At 45.0% G+C, this 24,032-nt stretch overlaps 1 protein-coding gene across 1 annotated transcript; it reads left to right on the top strand.

The window, feature by feature from the left end:
• Positions 1-1,542: 1,542 nt before the first annotated feature.
• On the top strand, positions 1,543-11,056 carry TMEM212 (transmembrane protein 212). The gene is made up of 3 exons (XM_056850369.1): positions 1,543-1,730; positions 6,501-6,560; positions 10,694-11,056. The coding sequence occupies exons 1-3, from the start codon at positions 1,566-1,568 to the stop codon at positions 11,054-11,056; spliced, it is 588 nt and encodes a 195-aa protein (XP_056706347.1). The 5' UTR covers positions 1,543-1,565.
• Positions 11,057-24,032: the final 12,976 nt, after the last annotated feature.

The following is a 24,032-nucleotide window of genomic DNA, read 5'->3' as shown; positions in this document are numbered from 1 at the left end:
CTCTATGCCCAGAGGAAGGCAAAAAAATCCTCCAGGATCCCTGGGCCAATCTGATTAACATTTATTATCATGTAAAGAGAGGGGAGGAAGCATCCTTTAACTACTTTGATAGATTATGGGGAAATATTAACTCCTCCCTTCCGTTCATAATGTTAACAAAGGTTTGTTGTTGTCAAAGGTTTGTTGTGTGTGTGCTGTCAAGTCACAGCTGACTTATGGTGACCCCATGGGGTTTTCAATGCAAGAAATGTTCTGAGGTGGTTTGACATTGCCTTCCTCTGCACAGCGACCCTGGTATTGCTTGGTGGTCTCCCATCCAAGTACTAACCAGGGCTGACCCTGTTTAGCTTCTGAGATCTGTCAAGATCAGGCTAGCCTGGGGCTATCCAGGTCAGGGTTTGCTGCTGTACTACTATTAAATATGTTCTAAGTTGCCAATCAGGGTGCATGAGAAGGAGTTGAGACCAGGACTGAAAAATAAGGAGGCAGATTAGAAGTTGGGATAGAGCACTGGTTCCCAACCAGGGGTCCATGGACCCCCAGGGGTCCGCGAGAACTAAATTAAGGTCCGCGAAACAAAGTTATAAACCCATAATAAATTAATATTTTCAATTAAAAGTTCTCTATTATAAAATATATATATTCAAATATTATTCTAAATTTAATGTTTAACTAACAGTTGTGATTAAAGTTTATTTTCAAATTCTCGGAATTTTTATTTTGAACCTTGGGGTCCCTGCACCGAACAAAAAAGTCCTAGTGGTCCCTGGTCAAAAAAAGGTTGGGAACCACTGGGATAGAGGAATGGCAGATAATGAAAAGAACATTCCTTCCTGACCCCCTAGTGGTGATTGGCATTACCCTGGACATATAAGAAAGGGCCACAAGAGCCAAGTACTGGCTCACCACCTGCCTAAATGTCATAGGCCTTCACATTCTTGGGAATGTCTGGCCACAACATACTTGGGGCTGTGGCTCAGTGGTAGAGCCTCTGCTTGGTGTGCAGAAGGTCCCAGGTTCAATCCCCGGCATCTCCAGCTAAAGGGACTAGGCAGGTAGGTGATGTGAAAGACCTCTGCCTGAGACCCCGGAGAGCTGCTGCCTGAGTAGACAATACTGACTTTGATGGACCAAGGGTCTGACTCAGTATAAGGCAGCTTCATGTGTTCATGTGTACTTCTGGCTGAGCTCCAGTGGAGGGTGAGGAGGGAAACAGCAAAAGCAGGAAAATGCTTCAATAGGCTCACATTAGTGATGGCCACCTGCTGTGAAAACATGCTTGAGTTGTGTCTCATGCATCCTAGAAAAGTTAGTTTTTATTAATGGGAAGGGATGGATTTTTTCCCCCTGTGCTAGTTGATTTATTTTTTTAACTTGCATTTTTGTGGAATTATTTAAGCAAACCTGAAGTTGGTTTCCAAACCAGAGTACGCAAACAGTGAGAAGGCATCCTGACTACAGTCTCCAAGACGCTTCTGTGTATAATGGCATGTGTTAGCCCAGGCTCTTATTGCATTAATGCAAACCAAACACAGGGGGAAGAAAGAAAGCGAGAGAGGCTCAGGATGGAAACAAAGAGCTTCTTTGCATTGGCTGGAAGAATCCTTATTGCCTGTGGGATTCTAAGCTTGATCTCTGGAATTATTGCCTTCTTCCCTGTTTTCTCCTATAAACCTCAGTTCGTCGGATGGAGCGTTCGCATTGCTTCTCCCATCTGGAACGGAGCTTTGGTAGGCAGAACTAAAGAAAAAGAATGGCCAGGAAAGGCTATTAGTGCTGTTTCTTAAACTCAGAAGTAAACTGACATGAAGAAAAGAGAAGGACAGAAAATAGTATGTATTAAACCAGGGCTGGCAACACTGGATTGGGCGATTCCTGGAGATTTGGGTGTGGAGCCTAGGGAGAGTGGGGTTTGGGGAGGGGAGGGACTTCAATGCCATAGAGTCCACCCTCCAAAGTAGCCATTTGCTCCAGGGGAACTGATCCCTGTAGTCTGGAGATCAGTTGTAATTCCAGGAGATCTCTGGGCTCTACCTAAATGTTGGCAACCTTATATTAAACTAATCTGGAATCTGTACAGTGCTGGAATTTTTAAAATATGACCAATGGAGCTATTTGCAGCCATCATCTATAAGCATATGATGTTTCTATGATGTAAGTTTTCCATGATACTGATGTAGAAGGTAGGGTTGCCAACCTCCAGGTACTGGAAACAAAAGTCACTTACAAATTGTTGCATTCAAATATTTCTTAATATTATTAAATAATAAGTTCTTATCACAATATAATCCTATCTCCTAACAAAACATCTAAGAAGGATCCTATCTGTTTTATATAATAACAACAATCCTATAATCCTATTTTTTAACAAAGTCCATAAGTCATCATCTTGTACTGAAATCCCTTGTAGGTAAGGGGCAAAGTCAATTTTCCTGTTGATCAGCCGTTCTCATAATAGAATTTGCTGAATGCTGAAGCACTTGGTAGTCTTGTAAATTTCACAGTGATATTCACCAGAGAAGGTAGTCTTGATATTTCGCACAGTCATCCCTGGTAGTGTACCATTTCTTTTCTTCTTCGGTGTGCACTATTGACTTATAGTCATTTAATCAAGATGCTAAATTGCGTTTCATTCTCCTTAGTGGGCTATCCTCCTTAGCTTGGCCATTGAACTCTATGGCATTGAAGTCCCCTCCCAAACCCCACCCTCCTCAGGCCCTGCCCCCAAAACCTCCCGCTGGTGGCAAAGAGGGACCTGGCAACCCTAATGGAAGAAGAGGAGAGGCAAAGAGTTAGACTGTTGGACTAGGATCTGGGAGGCCCCACTCTGCCATGGAAACCTGCTGGGTAACCTTTGGCTGGTCATACATTGTCAGCCTAACCTACCTCGTAGGGTTGTTGTGAGGATAAAATGGAGGAGAGCAGGATGAAAGGAACTACTTTGGGTTCCCACTGGAGAGAAAATACAAAAGGATGTAAATAAATAAATGAAAATGTCTACCCGCTTTCCCCAAATATGAGTTCTAGACAGTTTACAATCACTTCAATAAGGATAGCTAGAGATGAAAACAAAAGGGCAGAATTTGGGAAGGAAAAACATGCCTTTAAAAAACTGAAGTTATGCAAAGTTTTGGGACAGAAAGTAAGATTCTTCGCCAGAGTATTTAAAGCAAAGTGGAAACTGATCATCTAATAGCTTAAACTCTCTGGCTGGAGCAGTCCCAGCAGGGATGAAATAATCTCTCTGCAGCTCAGTTTCTCTTTGTTCCCTCGGCCACATGTGTAAATTGAGGGAGTCTCGATTGGAAAAGCCGACTGCACAAAAGGGTTTGGCCCTTCTTGCAGGCTACAATAGCTCATCACAGTGTTCTGATTTCGTTGTATTATTTGTTCTGGCTAGAAACCCTTGGAGCTTTGGAAGGCATTTTCTCTCTCTTTTTTGCGTGATAAATTTTGCCAACAGCCACTCATGACTCCAGATGTTTCTGCTTTTGTTCATGGGAATTTTTTTTTTTTTTTTTTGGTGTGGTCCTTCAATGCCAAGATTATCATTTCAGGCATTTTCGTCTCATCAGAAATCTACCCGAACTCCTATGTTGTTGTTGCTGAAATTCACCATGAATGTGAAAATCTGGTTCTTAAAACAATGGAGAACTGCCAGATGCTGCATACAAATACAAACCCATCAAGCCTTACAAAGTTCAGGGGGTTTTGTGGGGCGAACATCATTCACAGGAGCCAGCGTGGTGTAGTGGTTAAGAGCGGTGGCTTGGAGCGGTGGATTCTGATCTGGAGAATGGGGTTTGATTCCCCACTCCTCCACATGAGCAGCAGAGGCTAATTTGGTGAACTGGGTTGGTTTTCCCGCTCCTACACATGAAGCCAGCTTGGTGACCTTGGGCTAGTCACAGCTCTCTTAGAGCTCTCTCAGCCCCACCTACCTCGCAGGGTGTCTGTTGTGGGGAGGGGGAGGGAAGGTGATTGTAAGCCAGTTTGATTCCTCCTTAAGTGGTAGAGAAAGTCGGCATATAAAAACCAACTCCTCCTCCTCCTCCTTCTTCAGTAACCAGTGAAACTTCCCCAATTCCTGCTGTCTTTGGGAGTCTGTCTACAGCAGGGGTACCCAACACGGTGCCTGCTGACACCTTTCCTGGTGCCCGCCAAGTGTTTTCAGAAAGTGGGTGTGGCCAGGTGAGGTTGTTGCCCAGCACAGCTTCTAATTGATCACTGAAGATCTGATTGGCTGTGCAGATGAAAAGAAAGCTGCTGGGGGCAGCTATCTGGTTAGGAAGGAATAATGATTGAGACTTTTCCTTGGCAATTCAAAACATTATAATTAAAGGAAAAGAAACTAATATCATGACTAGCGGAGAGATTTAAGTCATGCATATCTAATATTTAGAACTGCAGGCACCTGTTTACAAACCGTGGGATCTTTTATTTTTTACAACAACGGCACCTTTATTGGCATATATGCAATTAATACAGGGGCTAAAAAACAAGAAGAACAAAAGCTAGGACCAGAAAGGATCAGAATTTAGTTTCTCGAAGCCTCGTAACTAGTTGTCGAAATTTTGCTAACCTTTCCATTGTATCGGAGTTTTATCCAGAGAGAAGAAAAATTAACTTTACAGTTGTCCAAAACTCCATTCCATTAATCTAAGGGTGTCTTAAGAAATTTAGCTCAGATATCAAACACAGAAAGGACAATACAAAAAAAACATGTAGTGATTCTACCCTGCTCATACTGCACGGACAGAGTCTTTTAGAATATGGGATTTTCTGAAACCTCCCAAAAAGTACAGCTGAGGGTAAAATGTTAAACCTCGCAAGCATAAAAGCCCTTCGTTGTAACTAGAATAAATTCGTGCATGTTGTAAATACAGAGGACACTAGTCCAGGACTAGGGATGGATTGGCTCTTTAACTTTTGGAGAAAGTTCCTAGTGGGTTGCAGCTCTAGAAGTGCTAGCAGTCAGGAGCAAGCTAAGCAGAGTCTCAGCAGCCTTGCCTTTATTGTCGAAGGCTTTCATGGTCAGAGTTCATTGGTTCTTGTAGGTTATCCGGGCTGTGTGACCGTGGTCTTGGTATTTTCTTTCCTGACGTTTCGCCAGCAGCTGTGGCAGGCATCTTCAGAGGATTAACACTGAAGGACAGTGTCTCTCACCAGGGAGAGCCAGCGTGATATTGTGGTTAGGAGTGGTGGATTCTAATCCGGAGAACCATATTTGATTCCCTGCTCCTACACATGAAACCAGCTGGGTGACCTTGGGACAGTCATAGTTCTCTCAGAGCTCTCTCTGCCTCACCTACCTCACAAGGTGTCTGTTGTGGGGAGAGGAGATTGTAAGCTGGTTTGATTCTCCTTAAAAAGGTAGAGAAAATCAGCATATAAAAACCAACTCTTCTCCTACATAGGAACATAAGAAAGGTCCTACTGGATCAGACCAAGGCCCAAAAGGTCCAGCAGTCTGTTCACACAGTGGCCAACCAGGTGCCTCTACGAAGCCCACAAACAAGACGACTGCAGCAGCACCATCCTGCCCGTGTTCCACCGCACCCAAAATAATAGGCATGCTCCTCTGATACTAGAGAGAACAGGTATGCAGCATGACCAACATCCATTCCAACTAATAGCCATGAATACCCTTTTCCTCCATGAATATGTCCACTCCCCTCTTAAACCCTTCCAAGTTGGCAGCCATTACCACATCCCGGGGCAGGGAGTTCCACAATTTAACTATGCGTTGTATGAAAAAAAAAACTTCCTTTTATCTGTTTTGAATCTGTCACCCTCCAGCTTCAACAGATGACCTCACATTCTAGTATTATGGGAGAGGGAGAAAAACCTCTCCCTGTCCACTCTCTCCAAACCATGCATAATTTTATAGACCTCTATCATGTCACCCCTTAGCCGCCTTCTTTCCAAGCTAAACAGCCCTAAGTGTCTTAAGCGCTCCTCCCCCCCTTCATCCAATGATGGAGGCAGCAATGATTACCTTCTAACTGCAAATAGTCTGTCCTCTAGAGAATCAACAGGCGTTTCAGTGCATTAAGTGCCTGAAGTTGATGGTGCTTGAGAAATATATCTTCAGAGTTGCTGGCTAGTGTGTCCTTGAGGGCCATGCTGGCTTTGAACACACTGCTCTGAGGGTGGTGGATTTATTTCTTGGTATTGCAATTTTGAAAAAGTTTGTTTTGCTACATGCTTTGGAGAGAACCAGGGTTGCCAACCTCCAGGTAGTAGCTGGAGATCTCCTGCTATTACAACTGATCTCCAGCTGATAGAGATCAGTCCCCCTGGAGAAAATGGCCACCTTGGCAATTGGACTCTATGGCATTGAAGTCCCTCCCCTCCCCAAACCCCGCCGTCCTCAGGATCCGCCCCAAAAACCTTCCGCCTCTGGCAAAGAGGCACCTGGCAACCCTAGAGAGAACAAAGCACTGTTAAGATCGCTAACTTCATGATCAGTAACTATATGTTTCCCCTTCTGTCTACAGGCTGTAATTGCAGGTACACTCATTGCTCTAGCTGAAAAACAGTGGACCCAGAGATACCTGGTAAGTTAGAAAAGACAATCATGCTAGGAAAAGTTGAAGGCAGCAGGAAAAGAGAAAGGCCCAACATGAGATGGATTGACTTTATAAAGGAAGCCATGGCCCTCAGTCTGCAAGACCTGAGCAAGGCTATTTTAGATAGGACGTTTTTCAGGGCATCGATTCATAGGGTCACCATGAGTCGGAAGTGACTTGACGGCACTTAACACACACACGCACAGGCAGTTATTCTATACAGTGGCACATCCTAGGCAACAGGCAGGTGGAATTAATCTAGGGATAGGCTCAAGAAGCAAGAGAATATTTTTTCCTGCCTAAAGCTAAGGATCAGATAAAGAAGAGCAGTCTTTTAGCAGGCACACTTTTAAACATTCTTCCAGATTTACAAGACTGAGCAGGATTCAGAGTTATTTCCTGCCTTAAAAGAAGAGAATGTTGTTAGAGCCAATAACAGGCATCAGCCCTTTAAAAAGTCATTTTTCTGTTTCTTTGATACATGGAAAATGAATAAGAAATCCCTACACCCTAAATAGTTCTTACAGAATTTTCAGTGCATTATGGTTTCCAGTGCATCTCCTTCTCAGCCAAAACAATTTACATGATTAAAAAAGGGTAGTTCTGCTTTTTCCGTAACGTTCCTGATCCCACGCCTCCTCTCTGCCTGTCTGTTATTATGCTCATGTATTGCAGTAACACAGAAGAATCACATTCAATGCTGAAAGAAAGGAAGATTGCCTGCATACCTCTGTAATCAGGGCTGCCAAGTGCCACCACAGCCCACCGGACACAGGTTCCATCTGGGGGCCCCATATGACCCCGATACAAACCTAATATCACAACAAAACAAATCGCTTGGCTGGCTGTTCCCATGCATCTATAATAATAAAAGAACTTGCATGTCCATCTGTCTGTTCAGTTGTGACAGGCATAACTCAGAAAATAAAACTAGGAATCTCAAAATGGGCCACCAGTTGCAGGATGATCATGGGAGTTCCAGGGCCAAAAATGAAAGGAATCAGAATATCCTAGCCCAGGTTGTCTCCACTCACAGACACTCCAAATGTTATTTGCAAAGGAAGCTAAACTAAATTCTAACTTCTGTTCCTCATTTATTACCACTTAGGCAGATTAACATTCTATTATCATGTAAAGGGGGGGGCAACCTTGTACTACTTTGATAGATTATGGGGAAATATTAACTCCTCCCTTCTGTTCATAGTATTAACAAAGGTTTGCTGCTGTGTGTGTGTGTGTCGTCAAGTCACAGCTGACTTATGTCGACTACATAGGGTTTTCAAGGCAAGAAACGTTTGGAGATGGTTTGCCATGGCCTTCCTCTGCACAGCGGTATTCCTTGGTGGTCTCCCATCCAAGTACTACCCAGGGCTGACCCTGCTTAGCTTCTGAGATCTGATGAAATCAGGCTAGCCTGGGGCTATCCAGGTCAGGGTTTGCTGCTATACTACTATTAAATATGTTCTAAGTTGCCAATCAGGGTGCATGAGAAGGAGTTGAGACCAAGGCTGAAAAATGAGGCGGATTAGAAGTTGGGATAGGGAATGACAGATAATGAAAGGAAGAAACCAAAATGAAGGAAAAGTGTGAGAAACAATTAGAGAAATTAAGGGAAAGACATAGGGTTTTTTGGGGTGGCGGGGTTGCTGCCCCACAATAACAGGGCTGCCCCTCTGAAAGATCTGGCTGTGCAAACAAAATTATGGAGCTGGGTGGAACTGAAGGAAGAGGGAAACCACAGAATGCTGGAGATAATGACCTTATTAGCAGGCTGCATCCCGGCAATGTAGATATTCCTGACTGGTCTTGCCTTGCTCCAGTGCTGGCTTGGCTTATGGGTTTTTAGCAGGATCTGAGCAGCAAGGGTTTTGGTAAACCTTGCGAAAAGGCCCTGCCAGCAGCGTCAGAGCAACTCCTGTTGACTGTGCTCTGCCTTCCCTGAGCGTGGCTGCAGTGCAAAACTGCATTAGAAATAAAGGTAAATGCGTTCCCTGATAGGAGTATGCTTTTAACGCATAGAGCAGGGGTGTCAAACATATGGCCTGCAGGTTAGATCTACCCCCTTGAGAGCTCTTATCTGGCCTGCGAGCCAGATGGGGCAGCCACCCTTCTCACTCTTAATCCGGGCTGGCGAGGCATGGCCCACCCTGAACAAGTGACATCTATGTCATATCCGGCACTGGCATAGAGAGCTAATGTGGTGTAGCAATGACAGTGTGAGCCTTGGACTGGGGAGACCTGGGCTCAAGAGGCAAGTTGCTCCTCCTCAGTTTAATTTACCCCACCGATCTGTTTTGAGGAAGGGTGGGTTTAAATGTGATACAATAGGGATGGTGACTACTTGTTGTGTAGAAATATAATGCAAAGCAGTGCTAATTTTTATGGTCGCATAACGGGCACTTGAAATCTCTTTTCTAGCGCCAAATGTAATAATTAAAATTCTTCGAGCAATGTCACCCATGATGTAGACTATGGTTGCAATCAGTCTTACTTATTTTACCTTACTAAAATGGACTGCCCATCATTTCCAGGATAAATAATGCAATCTGCAACAGAGTTACCGCTTGCTACAGTTGAAATCAATTTGTTTAGGAGGTGCAACTCTGCTTAGGATTGCATAGTAGACGTTGCCAACCACATTCCCACCCCAAGGAGACCTACGGCGCCAAGTGGATTCCAGAGCCCTCAGGGTGGCTTTTTCTACTACCATCGACAGCTTGTCAGTTGATGGCCTGGTTGACTTGAGGAACTTGGCCTTGGGAGCAGTTCCCAGATTTCATCTTTTATTCCTTTGCCTCCCTACTCTTTAGTGGACCTAAGATATATGAAACAGGATGGGTGACAACTAGAGCATAGCCAGGCTCTTGATGCATGCCAAAGTTGGCTGATTGCGCTGTAGGCCATCATTTAAAAACTATGCTGTGTCAGTATCAGCAAAAAATACATTCTTTTTTTCCCCCTCTGCTGCCACTCTCTCTGCAAAGTGCCTTTCAGCATTTTTGCAACTCCTTGCTTAGGATGATCCAGCCAATCAGCTCGATGTTTTGAAGACTTATGTGAAGGAATGGACTCACAAGCCCCTCCTGGTCCTTTTGGTTGGCCCTCGGAGGTCAGAAAAGACCAGAAGTCATCCTGAGATGGCTCTTCCCCCTCACTCCCCAGGGTGCGAAAAATAAACTAGGTACCCGCTTGCCCCCCAGTTATTCTGAGAGTATCTCCTGCTAAACAGATCATATGTTCTGTACCTACTTTGCCATTCAAAGGCTCTGCCTAGTTACTACATGTGCCCGCTTCATTCCACAAGCTAGCATAGGGGGCAATTGACAGCAACTCTGCACATTCAAACCATCATGCTTCAGGGATGGAGAGCAGAGCTGTCCCACTGCCCCCCACCCCCATTACCACATTTCAGGTAGCAAGACCAAATAGGTGTTTCCAGAGAAAAGACTTAAAGCATTCAACATATAAAAATGTTTAATGAATGAATAAAAGAATACACACATTCTATTGCAGCATTTGGATTGAGCCAGGGGGAAAAGAAATGGTGCAAACATGCAGTCCTGTATGCCTACACCATGTACTTCCTAAAGGGTGTGTATATAGCATCCTTTCTCCAACCCCCTTCTATTTTGTTAGTTACTAGTCTGCAGCTGGACTCCTGTACATGGCAGTCACCATATCTGAAATTCTGGGGTGAATTCTTAGGAGGAGGCCATTTCTCCACATCTTGTTAAGACTAGATAAGACTGCTGGGAAACCAGCAGGAATGGCATGGGGAGGAACCTGCCTAGATTAAGTAGCCATCCTGGGAAGGGCGCTGAAGATTATACACCATTTCCTGGGGTAGAGCCACCCTTAATGGCCATCGGTTCTTTGAAAAGGAGGAATACATGAAGGGAAATGAAGGGTGTGGCATGAACACCTATAAGATTTTTGCATCCCAATAAAACAAATGTGAAGTGAGCCTCAAGATGGCTACCTCCTCACAGAGATGGACTTGGATGGGTAACAACGTCCCTCTGCCAACAGTGGCACCCACAATTGGGCAGAATGACAAACTATAAATCACCTTTTTTGAAGCATTTGCCAAGTGTAACAATAGGTCTCTGCTTCTGTTCTAGTGGGAATCTGGTTTCACCTTCAGCATCTTCAGTATCATCAGCTCTCCAGTCCAATGCGCCATTGCTGTTGTATCTCTCCTTCACGGACCTTATTGCTACTACTCATTTGCTGGGATTTCGGGAACAAACTACCTCGGCTATGCTATCTGGTTTCCTTTTCCTTACGGCAAGTTTGCATCTGCCTGCAAGGACCCTCTGCACTATGAATGGTACCATGTGGCATTGCAGATTCTGGACTTCTGCTCCAGTCTTGCTGTGCTCTCTACCTCTGCGGCCACCGTGGTCAAACTCACAGCAAGGCTGCTGCAGTTTGGACATTTAAATGTGAGTATTAACCATTGTTGGGACCATACTTTCTCATAGCAGTGCATAGCATTTTGCTTATCAGCTTTGATGCAGGTTTGCACAGCCAAATGCAGCCCACAAGCCATATTTCTCCTGACAGAGAAAATTTCAGAGGGTTGCCATGTTGGCCTGCTGCAGAAGATTTAACTCATAAGAACATGAGAAAGGCCAGGCTGGATCAGACCAAGGTCCATTAAGTCCAGCAGTCTGTTCACACAGTGGCCAACCAGGTGCATCCTGCCTGTGTTCCAAAGCACCTAATATATTCGGCATGCTCCTCTGATCCTGGCGAGAATAGGTATGCATCATGACTAGTATCCATTTTTATTAGTAGCCATTAATACCTCTCTCCTCCATGAACATGTCCACTCCCCTCTTAAAGCCTTCCAAGTTGGCAGCCATCACCACATTCTGGGGCAGGGAGTTCCACAATTGAACTATGTGTTGTGTGAAGAAGTCCAGCAGCACCAGAGAGATAAACAAGAGTTTCAGGGGATACGTTTTCAAGAATCAAAGATCCCTTTATCTCAGGAGGGATAAATTTGCCATTCAACATCACAAGCTAAGGGTCCGTAACATGGATGACCATCCAACCATTTGGGAATCGTTCACAGCCTTACCACTCACAAAAACATATAGGAAAAACTTATAAGAAAGCCTACCATGTTGTAAACTGATGGTCAGTATTCGCTCACTGAGGGACTCCTAATTCTACTTATTTACACTGGCTATTTGATTCACTATGAACACAAACTGCTAGGAACAAATTAGGACATAATACTTGGTCTTACTAGAGCACTCTGCCTATTTTGAGTGGCATTTTATACCATTTGCTTTACTTAGTATTTGGGGAGTGAGCCGGCTATGAAAAGAAAAACATCTTTATACGCTCTTAATGGCCTACATGGATCGCCAAGGAGGTTATGGAGGGGCTGGTAACAGTTCAGGGACTGGTTAGAAAAAAAGGTAAAGGTCCCCTGTGCAAGCACCGGGTCATTCCTGACCCATGAGGTGACGTCACATCCTGACATTTACTAGGCAGACTTTGTTTACGGGGTGGTTTGCCATTGCCTTCCCCAGTCATCTTCCCTTTACCCCCAGCAAGCTGGGTACTCATTTTACCCGCCTCAGAAGGATGGAAGGCTGAGTCAACCTTGAGCAGGCCACCTAAAACCGACTTCCATTGGGATCGAACTCAGGTCGTGAGCAGAGCTTGGACTGCAGTACTGCAGCTTACCACTCTGTGCCACGGGGCTCCTAGAAATCCTCTAGTCAAGTGAAGTGCAACAACTTCATTATCACATCGAACTTCTCTTGCAACCTGAGATAGCGCTGAGTCAGTAAGATGCTCCAGGGAGCCCTATGTTAACCTCTGCCCTAGTATTTGGGTGTCAGGTCACAACACTGTGATTTAATTTAATTCAAGGGTATTTGCTACATTGGCTTCATAAGGGATGCTACTTCTTTAGCCTTGGTTGCACAACAGTAGCTCATCAGCAGGGAGGAGCTGTGGTTCAGTGGTAGAGCATCTGCTTGGCATGCAGAAGGTCCCAAGTTCAATCCTCCTCAACATCTCCAGTTAAAAAAACCAGGTAGTAGGTGTGAAAAACCTCTGTGAAATACCCTGGAGAGCTGCTGCCAGTCTGAATAGTTAATACTGATCTTGATGGACTAATGGTCTGATTCAGTATGAGGCAGTTTCATGTATGTTCAAGACTGAGGTCCAGGAATCAAGTTGCTGGAACCAACAGTACTGCATCACAGATATTGTTCCAACAAAGGCTGAGGGTGAACTGAGGCCTTAAATGCTATTGAGAGGAGGTGGAGATACAGGCCCCACCCTTCCAGGAGTAGGCTCCCAGTATTTAAAGGTATAGTACCCAGTTATGAGCCCTGACCTAGATGGCCCAGGCTAGCCTGATCTCATCAGATCTCAGAAGCTAAGCAGGGCCAGCCCTGGTTAGTATTTGGATGGGAGACCACCAAGGAATACCAGGGTTGCTGTGCAGAGGAAGGCACTGGCAAACCACCTCTGTTAGTCCCTTGCCATGAAAACCCCCAAAAGGGGTCACCATAAGTCAGCTGCGACTTGACGGCACTTTACACACACACACCCAGTTATGAAGACAAGAAGAAGAAGAGTTGGTTTTTTATATGTCAACTTTCTCTACTACTTAAGGAAGAATCAAACCGGCTTACAATCACCTTCCCTTCCCCTCCCCACAACAGACACCCTGTGAGGTAGATGGGGCTGAGAGAGTATGACTAACCCAAGGTCGCCTAGCTGGCTTCATGCGGAGGAGGGGGGGAAACCAACCTGGCTCACCAGATTAGCGTCCGCCACTCATGTGGAGGAGCGGGAATCAAACTCAGTTCTCCAGATCCGAGTCCACCACTCCAAACCACCGCTCTTAACCACTACACCACTCTGGCTCTCATCACATGTATGGTGGTGGGGCTGAGGTGGCTGAGGGCTTTAAGAGGCTTGAAGGGTTGGTGGGGGAAAGATCTCTGTTGTGGCAGCAGGCTCTTGGATGGAGAGTCCAAGGGTCTTAGTCTGAGTTAAACAGCAGGGCTGTTTCCCAGGGTGGCCAGGCTGAGTCAGACTCTTGGGCTTATCCTGCCCGTCAAAGGGAGCTTCTGGAGATGTCTCAGCTGCCTCCTTTTGTGAACTTCTCCACTGAGTCTTTGGCCTCTTTGTCTGAGGAGGAGGAGTCTGTATTTTGGTCCATGACGCTGACACCAAAGGACGACAACTTGAACTTACGAGCAGGATTGCCAGGTCTCTTGAGCTTCAGACCCTGAGATGGTGGGATCTAGCAGGTCATGAGGTGGAAGTATGGTAGGGTATAAACAAAGCCTGAGCAGAGAGTAAGAGTCAAGCAGCCATTCCAAGTTTGTTTATGTGCTTTATCTATTTCCCCCCTCCCTCCTAGTTTTGTGGAAATGGCTGACACTGAATTGCTGACACTGGGATAGACCTGTCATGGTTCGTTTTTGTTATTTATAACCCAGAAACTGAATCCTGTGTTGGCTCACAAAATAAATGAAGAATAAGTCAAATTGTGCTCACTTTGGCAGCACATATACTAAAAGGAGTCATGATGTTGCGGGCAAGTCTCCTGTTATAGCAGGAGACCTCCTGGCCAAGGCACTGCCATTTGACAGCCCGGTAGGGGGAAAAGCGGGGGGTTCTTTGGCATTGCTCCAACATGTGATGTCACTTCTGGTGCAAAAATGGAAGTGATGTCATTGTGACAGCACAACACTCTAGGTCTCACTCAAAATTCTATGGACTCTAATGCTCAAAGCTAGGCTCTGAGAAATTGATCATACACTGCTGGGCAATTACAATCCTGCCCTACAAGTTATTTATCCTATCTTCCAGTGTGCTTGTCTTGGCTTTTCAGCTACTTGACATGTGAGCTGTTCCACGGGCTTTGCATCACAGGGCCAGGGCATAGGTAAAAACCAATGGTTAATCCTGCAGCTCAAAGCAAGAAGCAAGAAAACAGGACTAGAGGAAAATCAATGACCCTGTTAATAGCAAAGGGTCAGCTCATGTCCTCAGATGATAGCTGGGAGGATCAGAAGATTAGGAACCATGTAAATAAGGCACTTGGGCGATGTAAACAGTTGTCTGGTTTGGTGGACTGCACGTTACTTATTCTCATTTTCAGCATCCATCTTTGCAACTCAGAGCTTACTCAGTAAATGTGTGACTTCTGCAAACACACAGCCTGAACAAATTTCAATAAGCGATATTGTTTTTCTTATGTAAATAAGGACCAAAGAACAAATGAGATGAATGAACTAACAAATAAAACACACTGAAATCATCCTTCCTTAGTGTTAAAACCAGATTTGGGATTTTGCTAATGGTGCCAAGCTAACTTAAAGTGTTTTTGGACCAAGTTTTTTTTTTTTTCAAGAGTAGGGTTCATCGATAGAGTTGCCAGGTCCCTCTTCACCACTGGTGGGAGGTTTTGGGGGCAGAGCCTGAGGAGGGCGGGGTTTGGAGAGGGGAGGGACTTCAATGCCATAGAGTCCAATGGCCAAAGCGGCCATTTTCTCCAGGTGAACTGATCTCTATTGGCTGGAGATCAGTTGAAATAGCGACAGATCTCCAGCTAGTACCTGGAGGTTGGCAACCCTATTCATTGATCAAGCAGGACTGAAACCACACAGACCCACATGGTGGGTCTGTACATACCATGACATCCATGAAGCTAAAGTAATGGAAGAAAGAAGTGGTGTGATCATATTTATTTGCTGCATTAATATCCCAACTTTCTTACTGAGGCTCAAGGCAGATTGTGTGTGTTAAGTGCCGTCAAGTCACTTCCGACTCATGGCGACCCTATGAATGAAAGTCCTCCAAAATGTCCTGTCTTTGACAGCCTTGCTCAGATCTTGCAAATTGAAGGCTGTGGCTTCCTTTACTGAGTCAATCCATCTCTTGTTGGGTCTTCCTTTTTTCCTGCTGCCCTCTACTTTTCCTAACATGACGGTCTTTTCCAGTGACTCTTGTCGTCTCATGACGTGACCAAAATACGACAGCCTCAATTTAGTCATTTTAGCTTCTAGGGTCAGTTCAGGCTTGATTTGATCTATAACCCACTGATTTGTTTTTTTGGCAGTCCACGGTATCCGTAACACTCTCCTCCAACACCACATTTCAAAGGAATCTATTTTCTTCCTATCAGCTTTCTTCACTGTCCAGCTTTCACACCCATACATAGTAATAGGGAATATGATGGCATGAATTAATCTAGTCTTGGTGGCCAGTGACACATCCTTACACTTCAGAATCTTTCCTAGCTCCTTCATGGCTGCCCTTCCCAGTCTCAATCTCCTTCTGATTTCTTGGCTGCAGTCTCCCTTTTGGTTGATGGTGGAGCCAAGGAATAGAAAGTCTTGAACAATTTCAATTTCCTCATTGTCAACCTTAAAGTTGTGTAATTCTCCTGTAGTCATTACTTTTGTTTTCTTGATGTTCAGCTGTAGTCCTTCTTTGGCACTTTCTCTTTTAACTTTCAGCAGTAGTCGTTTCAAATCATTACTATTTTATGCCAATAATGTAGTGTCATCAGCATATCTCAAATTATTAATGTTCCTCCCTCCAGTTTTCACTCCACCTTCATCTAAATCTAATACAGCTTTCCTAATTATATGTTCTGCATATAGATTGAAGAGATGGGGAGATAAAATACATCCTTGTCTGACACCTTTGCCAATTGGAAACCATTCCGTTTCTCCATATTCTGTCCTAACTGTGGCCTCTTGTCCAGAGTACAGGTTGCGCATTAAAACGATCAGATGTAGTGGCACACCCATTTCCTTTAAAACCAGCCATAGCTTTTCATGATCCACACAGTCAAAAGCTTTGCTGTAATCTATGAAACACAAGCTGATTTTCTTCTGAAATTCTCTTGTATGCTCCAGTAACCAGCGTATATTTGCAATATGATCTCTAGCGCCTCTTCCTTTTCTGAAACCAGCTTGAACATCAGGCATTTCTCGTTCCATATATGGTAACTGCCTTTGCTGTACGATTTTGAGCATCACTTTACTTGCATGAGAAATTAATGCGATGGTCTGATAGTTGCTGCAATCTTTGATGTCTCCTTTCTTGGGAATTGGAATGTAAATGGATTGTTTCCAGTCTGTGGGCCATTGTTTTGTTTTCCATATCTGTTGGCATATTCTTGTCAAGATTTTGATGGACTCTGTGGCTTGTAATAGCTCTATTGATATCCCATCTGCTCCTGGTGATTTGTTTCTCCCGATTGCTCTCAATGCAGCTTTCACTTCACTTTCTAAAATTGTAGGTTCTTCTTCAAAAGATTCTTCTTGGAAAGAATCTTTTATGCTTTCATCTTTTCTGTATAGTTCTTCAGTGTATTGTTCCCACCTTTTCTTTATTTTGTCCTGTTCAGTTAATGTATTTCCATGCTGATCTTTCAGCATGCCTAACCGTGCTATAAACTTCCCTTTGATTTCTTGGATCTTGTGGAACAGATCTCTTGTTCTTCCTTTTTTGTTGTTCTCTTCTATTTCTTTACACTGGTTATTATAATAGGTCTCTTTGTCTCTACGTGCTAGTCGCTGGAACGTTGCACTTAGACTTTTGATTCTATTTCTGTCACCTTCTACTTTTGCTTCTCATCTATCTCTGGCAATTTTAAGAGTTTCCTCAGACATCCATCGAGGTTTTTCTTTTCTTTTGGCTACTGGAATAGTCTTTGCACATTCTTCCTAGATAATATCTCTAGTTACCACCCATAGTTCTTCAGGTTTACATTCACTTGAACTCAGTAATGCAAATCTGTTTCTTACATGGTCTTTAAACTCTTCCGGAATATTGCTTAGATTGTATTTTGGTGCTATGAATGTTTTAGTGTTTTTCTTAAGCTTTATCTTGATTTTCGATATTAGCAATTCATGATCTGTTCCATAGTCGGCTCCTGGTCTTGGTTTGGCTGAGAAAATAGAGCTTCTCCATCTTCTGCTTCCAATTATATAATCTATTTGATTTCTATACTGGCCGCCTGGTGATGTCCATGTATACAATCGTCTATTTGGTTGCCTGAAACATGTGTTTGCAATGAACAGATTGTTGTCTTCACAGAATTCTAAGACAGTTCTCCTGCTTCATTCCGTGCTCCTAGCCCAAATCTGCCAACAACATTTGATTCTGCTTTGTTTCCTACTTTTGCATTCCAATCACCTATGATTATCAGCATATCTTGTTTAGGTGTATGATCAATTTCTTCCTGAAAACTGGCATAAAAACTTTCAATTTCTTCCTCATCAGCATCTGTACTTGGGGCATAAACTTGAATGATGCTTATGTTGATAGGCTTTCCCTGAAGTCTGATTGATATTATTCGGTCAGACTTTGCATTATAGCTCCTGACTGCCTTTGCTACATCTTGCCTCACCATTAAAGCAACTCTGTTTCTTCTCTTTTTGTCATTCCCTGAATAAAACACTTTGTAATTTTCTGATTGAAAATGTCCTAATCCAGTCCACTTTAATTCACTTACTCCCAGGACTGAAATGTCCATATGTTCCATTTCTTGTTTAACAATTTCAAGCTTACCCTGATTCATGCTTCTCACATTCCATGTTCCTATTATATGCGTCGAACAGCTTTGGACTTTCCTTTTGCATCTATTCATGTCAACCACTGAACATCCTTTCAGCTTTAGTCCAATCGCATCATTAAGAACAGCGCTACTCGTACTTGTCCTCTGCTCTACCCCAGTAGCAGATTGAGTGCCATCCGACCTGGGGGTCCCATCTTCCTGCACTATATCTTTTTTCATTTTGGATTGTCTCATCATAAGGTTTTCAAGGTAAAGGTTGGTCAGAAGTGGTTTACCAGTGCCTTCTTCTGCGCAGTACTAACCAGAGTTAGCCATAGTGGCACTTCCGTTGTCTACAAAAGATCCTCCGCCAGTGTCACCTTCCACTACTGCTGCTGCCCAGTAGCTAACCTTCAGGGATTCCTCTGCCCCCATCCCCATTGGAACTGCCTGTTCTCTTCTGCGGATGTGGCCATTGATCCCTTAAGGGGGTGAATGCATCTTCGTCTAGTGTCTCAGCTGTGACCATTCTGTCTTGAGTGACTCTGCTAGGAGTTTAGTCTCTTGATAGAGTCTAGACCCCTTACGGTATTGCTCTCAGCTTCCCTGACACACACAAACCCCCTCACCACGTTAAGGTATGCATCCAGAAGGGGCAAGGCAGATTACAATATTTAAAAACATTCAATCAGAAAGCATAAGACAATTGGCCCCTTTCAAACAGCCTTTATCATTAGGGTTGCCAGCTCCAGGTTGGGAAATACGTGGATATTTTTTGGGCGGAGCTTGAGGAGGGCGGGGTTTGGGGAGGAGCTTTGATGCCATAGAGTCCAGTAGCCAAAACGGCCATTTTCTCCAGGTGAGATAACAACCGGTTTAGAATGGCAATTTGAAAGGGGCCATCCAAGTAACAAATGCAACTGGACTACAGTGCAGTGGCCAACCAGGTGCCTCTAGGAAGCCCACAAACAAGACGACTGAAGCAGCACTGTCCTGCCTGTGTTCCACAGCACCTAATATAATAGGCATGCTCCTCTGATATTGGAGAGAAGTATGCATCATGACTAGTATTCATTCTGACTAACATGAACATGTCCACCCTCCTCTTAAAGCCTTCCAAGATGGCAGCCATCACCACATCCTGGTGCAGGGAGTTCCACAATTTAACTATGTGTTGTGTGAAGGCAGGTCAGAGAGAAAGAGAGACTGCCTTGCCAAAGGCTACCTAGTGAATTCATGGCAGAGGCTGCATTTGAATGAGAATGTCTTGATTCATTGCTCACTCTACTGCATCTCTATCTAGCACAGGGATTAGCGTGGCCTCCTGAAGAGCCAGTCCAAAGTGAAGCGGAATGGAGCCAGATGGACTTCTGCCAGTCCATAAATGAGGGTTCACTCATAAGCCTAAATATTTAAGTGTGGAACTCAAACATGAAGCAGTCCTGGCCAACATTGTCTGCATTCTTGGAGCAGTTGGAGCAGGAAGAAAGGTCCGGAGGCACTGACCCAGACGTGATGCAGCTGCCTGTGTGACCACCTTCTTTCCTCTTCCTCCTCCTCCATGAAATGCAATCATCCAGCTTGTTTTCATTTAATTATTGGACAGGAAGAGGGGGGAAAAAGGATTGCTTTCAAAAGCATAAGGCACAAGGGGACCAGGAATGTTTCAGACTTGGTTACAGCGAAGCATTTGAGCTGAAGAAACAGAGAACAACTACCCCCCCCCCATGCCATGAAAACAAGCGTTCCCATTTGGGCAGAGGGGAAAGAAACCAATAGAAAGGAGCGTTCAAAGATTCTCTGGAGGGGACGGAAACAAAAAGGGAAGAATAAACACAAAAAGGGGGATTTAAATCCTTCCTTGTCTCTCAGCACATCTAGAGAAGGGAAACCTATAGCGTTCTGGCTGAACGCAGCAGCAAGGATTTTCTCTAGGGTTACCAGGTCCCTCTTTGTCACCGGCAGGAGGTTTTTGGAGGCAGAGCCTGGGGAGGGTGGGGTTTGGGGAGGGGAGGGACTTCAAACCCATAGAGTCCAATGGCCAAAGTGGCCATTTTCTCCAGGCGATCTGATCTCTATAGGCTGGAGATCAGTGGTAATAGTAGGAGATCTCCAGCTATTAGCTGGAGGTTGGCAACTCTAGCCCACAGTGCCACTTGTTAGCTCTTCTCCAGGCTTCCCACAGGGGCTAGGTGCAGGTTGGATTGCACGTAGAGGTCCAAAGAGATAAAGGGGGTGCCAGCCATGAAGCCAGAGGACAGAAAGGGCAAAGAGATGGGGGTAACTGAACTTCCTATATTGACTCAAAATAATAAGCCAATATTGGGCTGCTGGTGTCTGACTTGCATGGAGTTGCATAAGTGAATAAACAAAGTCTTTACAGTAAATACCATTTCATTTTCTTCGACTTTAGGGGGAAAGGCACGTGCAGTGATTTGGAACTTGCATTCCTCAGAGAACACCTTCGACAAATGTTTCTGAACATCATCATCGACTTAAGATCAGTTGTTGATTGATTTGCCACTGAACAGATACAGTCAAATGCTTTCTTTTTAAAGTAAACCCATCAATTGTACAGGATTGCATCGCAAAGAATCCTGTCGTTGCTGAAAATTTCACATACACCTGCTGGGATTCGGAGAGGTGTGGGTTCGTGCGCACAGCAATTCTGCATGTACTTGGCAGGCGTGGTCGGTTTTCCCAGATGGCAGCAGCCCCTTGCACCTTTTGTGGGGCTGCTCTGGGGGCCAACTGACTTGGGGGTAGAGTTGCCAGGTCCCCCCCCCCGGCCACCAGCAGGAGATGGGGAGGGGTAGGGTTGTCAGCTCCAGGTTGGGAAATTCCTGGAGATTTGGGGGTGGAGCCTGGGGAGAACAAGCACCTTTGTGGGGTACACCTTTGTGGGGTCCAACCTCCAAAGCATCCATCGTTTCCATGGGAACTGATCTCTGTAGTCTGGACAAAGAAGAAGAAGAAGAAGAAGAAGAAGAAGAAGAGTTGGTTTTTATATGCCGACTTTCTCTACCGCTTAAGGGAGACTCAAACCAACTTACAATCACCTTCCCTTCCCCTCCCCACAACAGACACCTTGTGAGGTAGGTGGGGCTGAGAGAGTTCTAACAGAGCTATAACTTGGCCAAGGTCATCCAGCTGGCTTCGTGTGTTAAGAGTGGAGAAACAAATTCAGTTCACCAGATTCGCCTCCGCCGCTCAAGTAGAGGAGTGAGGAATCAAACCCGGTTCTCCAGATCAGAGTCCACTGCTCCAAACCACCACTCTTAACCGCTACCCCACTCTGGCTCCCCAAGTGAAATTCCGAGAGATCCTCAGGCCCCACCTGGAGGCTGGCATCCCTACTGGGGGGTGGATGGGCTCCCACCAGAAGAGGGAGCCAAAGAGATCTCATGCATCTTGACTAATAAGCACCAACTATGGTTGCCAACCACCAGGAATTAGCTGGAGATCTCCTGCTATTACAACTGATCTCCAGCCAATAGAGATCAGTTCACTTGGAGAAAATGGCCACTTTGGCAATTGGACCCTAAGGCACTGAAGTCTGTCCCTCCCCAAATCCCGCCCTCCTCAGACTCTGCCCCAAAAACCTCCCTCCGTTGGTGAAGAGAGACCTGGCAACACTAGCACTAACACAGGGGCAAACTAGGTGTTATGCTGGCTGTGAGTCTTACCATTGTTTCAGGGCTTGACAGGTGGGGGACAAGATCCCATTTCTGCTGAGCCGTGGGCCCAATCAGGATCAGGGCTTCGCAGCATTGTTAAATGGCTGGATTTATCTCTAAACTGGCATTGGTGGCCATGGATAGGACCTGTGACCCCTCAACATCTAGTTTGGCCCACAGTGAAGTGGATCGTGTATGTCAGTGGAGTTTTTCTCATCAATACACGTTATCCTGCCTCTCTTTCTTGCTAGCCACTCACAATTCCTTCCTTCCCTATGTTTTAATTACAGCTTTTTTAATATATGAGAGACAGTGTGGTGTAGTGGTTAAGTCTCTAATCTGGAGAACTGAGTTTGATTCCCCGTCCTCCATATGAAGCCCGCTGAGTGACCTTGGGCTAGTCACAGTTCTTTCAGAATCCTCTCATCCTACACAGAGGTAGGGTTGCCAGACCCCCACCAGGGTCAGGGGATCCCACACTTTGGGCCCCTCTCACTGGTGCTGTCCAGCTGTCCAGTGGGGATCTTACAAGGCTTAAAATGAGGTCTAGGCCTCAATGCCTCCAGTGTGATGATGTAACTTCTAGAAGTGGCTTCATCACACAGGTGACGACAGGGGAGATGCTCTGGTATTTGGGCAAAGCTCTATGGTAAAAACAGCTTCTACCATAGACTTTTTGCCCAAATATCACAGCATCTCCTTCATTGTCATCATGCAAGAGATGTTGAGGACTAGACCTCATTTTAAGCCTGGTAAGATCACCCCACCCCTCCCCAGTTGATGGCCAGAAGGAACTGGCAACCCCACGCAAAGGGAGGCAATGGCAAACCACCTCTGAACATCTCTTGCCTTGAAAACCCTATGGGGTTGCCATAACTCAGCTGTGACTTGATTGAAAAAATCACACACCCACACTTTTAATATGTATTTTAATTTTGGTTTTAGTTGCTTTTCTAGTAGTAGGGTTGCCAGGTCCCTCTTCCCTATCGGCAGGAGGTTTTTGGGGTGGAGCCTGAGGAGGGCGGGGTTTAAGGAGGGGAGGGACTTCAATGCCATGGAGTCCAATTGCCAAAGTGGCCATTTTCTCCAGGTAAACTGATCTCTATTGGCTGGAGATCAGTTGTAAGAGCAGGAGATCTCCAGCTAGTACCTGGAGGTTGGCAACCCTATGTAGTAGTAGTAGTAGAAGAAGGAGGAGGAGGAGTTGGATTTTCTCTACCACTTAAGGGAGACTCCCGCCAGCTTACAATCACCTTCCCTTCCTCTCCCCACAACAGGCACCCTGTGAGATAGGTGGGGCTGAGAGAGCTCTAACAGCTGTAACTTGCCCAAGGTCACCTAGCTAGCTTTGTGTGTAGGAGTGGGGAAACAAATCCAGTTCACCAGACTAGCCTCCGCCACTCACGTGGAGAGGTGGGGAATCAAACCCAGTTCTCCAGATTAGAGTCTACTGCTTTAAATCACCTCTCTAAACACTGCACCACACCGGCTTTTATCATGTTTTATGCTAGCATGCTTTTATCATGTTTTCTTTTAACCGTTAGCCACCTTGGCAGCCCTCATTGGGAAGAAAGATGGCATACAAATTTCGTAAAAATAAATAAATAAATAGTGCCCAAGGAGGACATCACTGGAACTCCAGGAACCATGTGAGGAGATGGGAACTGACAAATGTTGCCAACCTTTTCCTCTGTCTTTCAGCAGAAAATAAGGTTAGGAGCCACCCTTGTACAAGTAGCTACATGGTTGAGGCGACTTCTCTGAACATATGGGAGAAACAGCATAGAAATGGTAACAATAGAAGAATGGATACACACATAGGTAGTCAGCTGGATAGAGAGATTTCCAGTGAACCCAGAAGCGATTCTTCTTTTTACCTTTGTTCCAACAACACACATTCTGTTAGAAAGCATGTGAGACAGAACCAGAGCCAATGTGTACTTTTCAAAACAAGGTTATTTCCCTTTCTCTTTCACCTGTCAACCACATGTTGCAAGTACACTTTAACCTAAATATTTGGGTCTGACCTTTTCAAGATCACAAGCTGCTGGCGTGTAAAATCAAAGATCAAAGCTCCCAATGTTTCAAAGAGACAGGGGCATCTTCTGTGTATTGTTTGGCCAAGCCAACTCACCTTCCCAGTCACTTCACACCAAACTGCAGCCTCCAGATGAGTGCCTTGGGTCTGCACAGGGTAGGGTTGCCAAACTTCAGATGGTGGCTGGA

This window comes from Euleptes europaea, chromosome 5 (assembly GCF_029931775.1).
Source record: "Euleptes europaea isolate rEulEur1 chromosome 5, rEulEur1.hap1, whole genome shotgun sequence".
Taxonomy (NCBI): Eukaryota; Metazoa; Chordata; class Lepidosauria; order Squamata; family Sphaerodactylidae; genus Euleptes; species Euleptes europaea.
The sequence above is the reverse complement of the archived record's forward strand: the minus strand, read 5'-3'. Positions and strand labels throughout refer to the sequence as shown.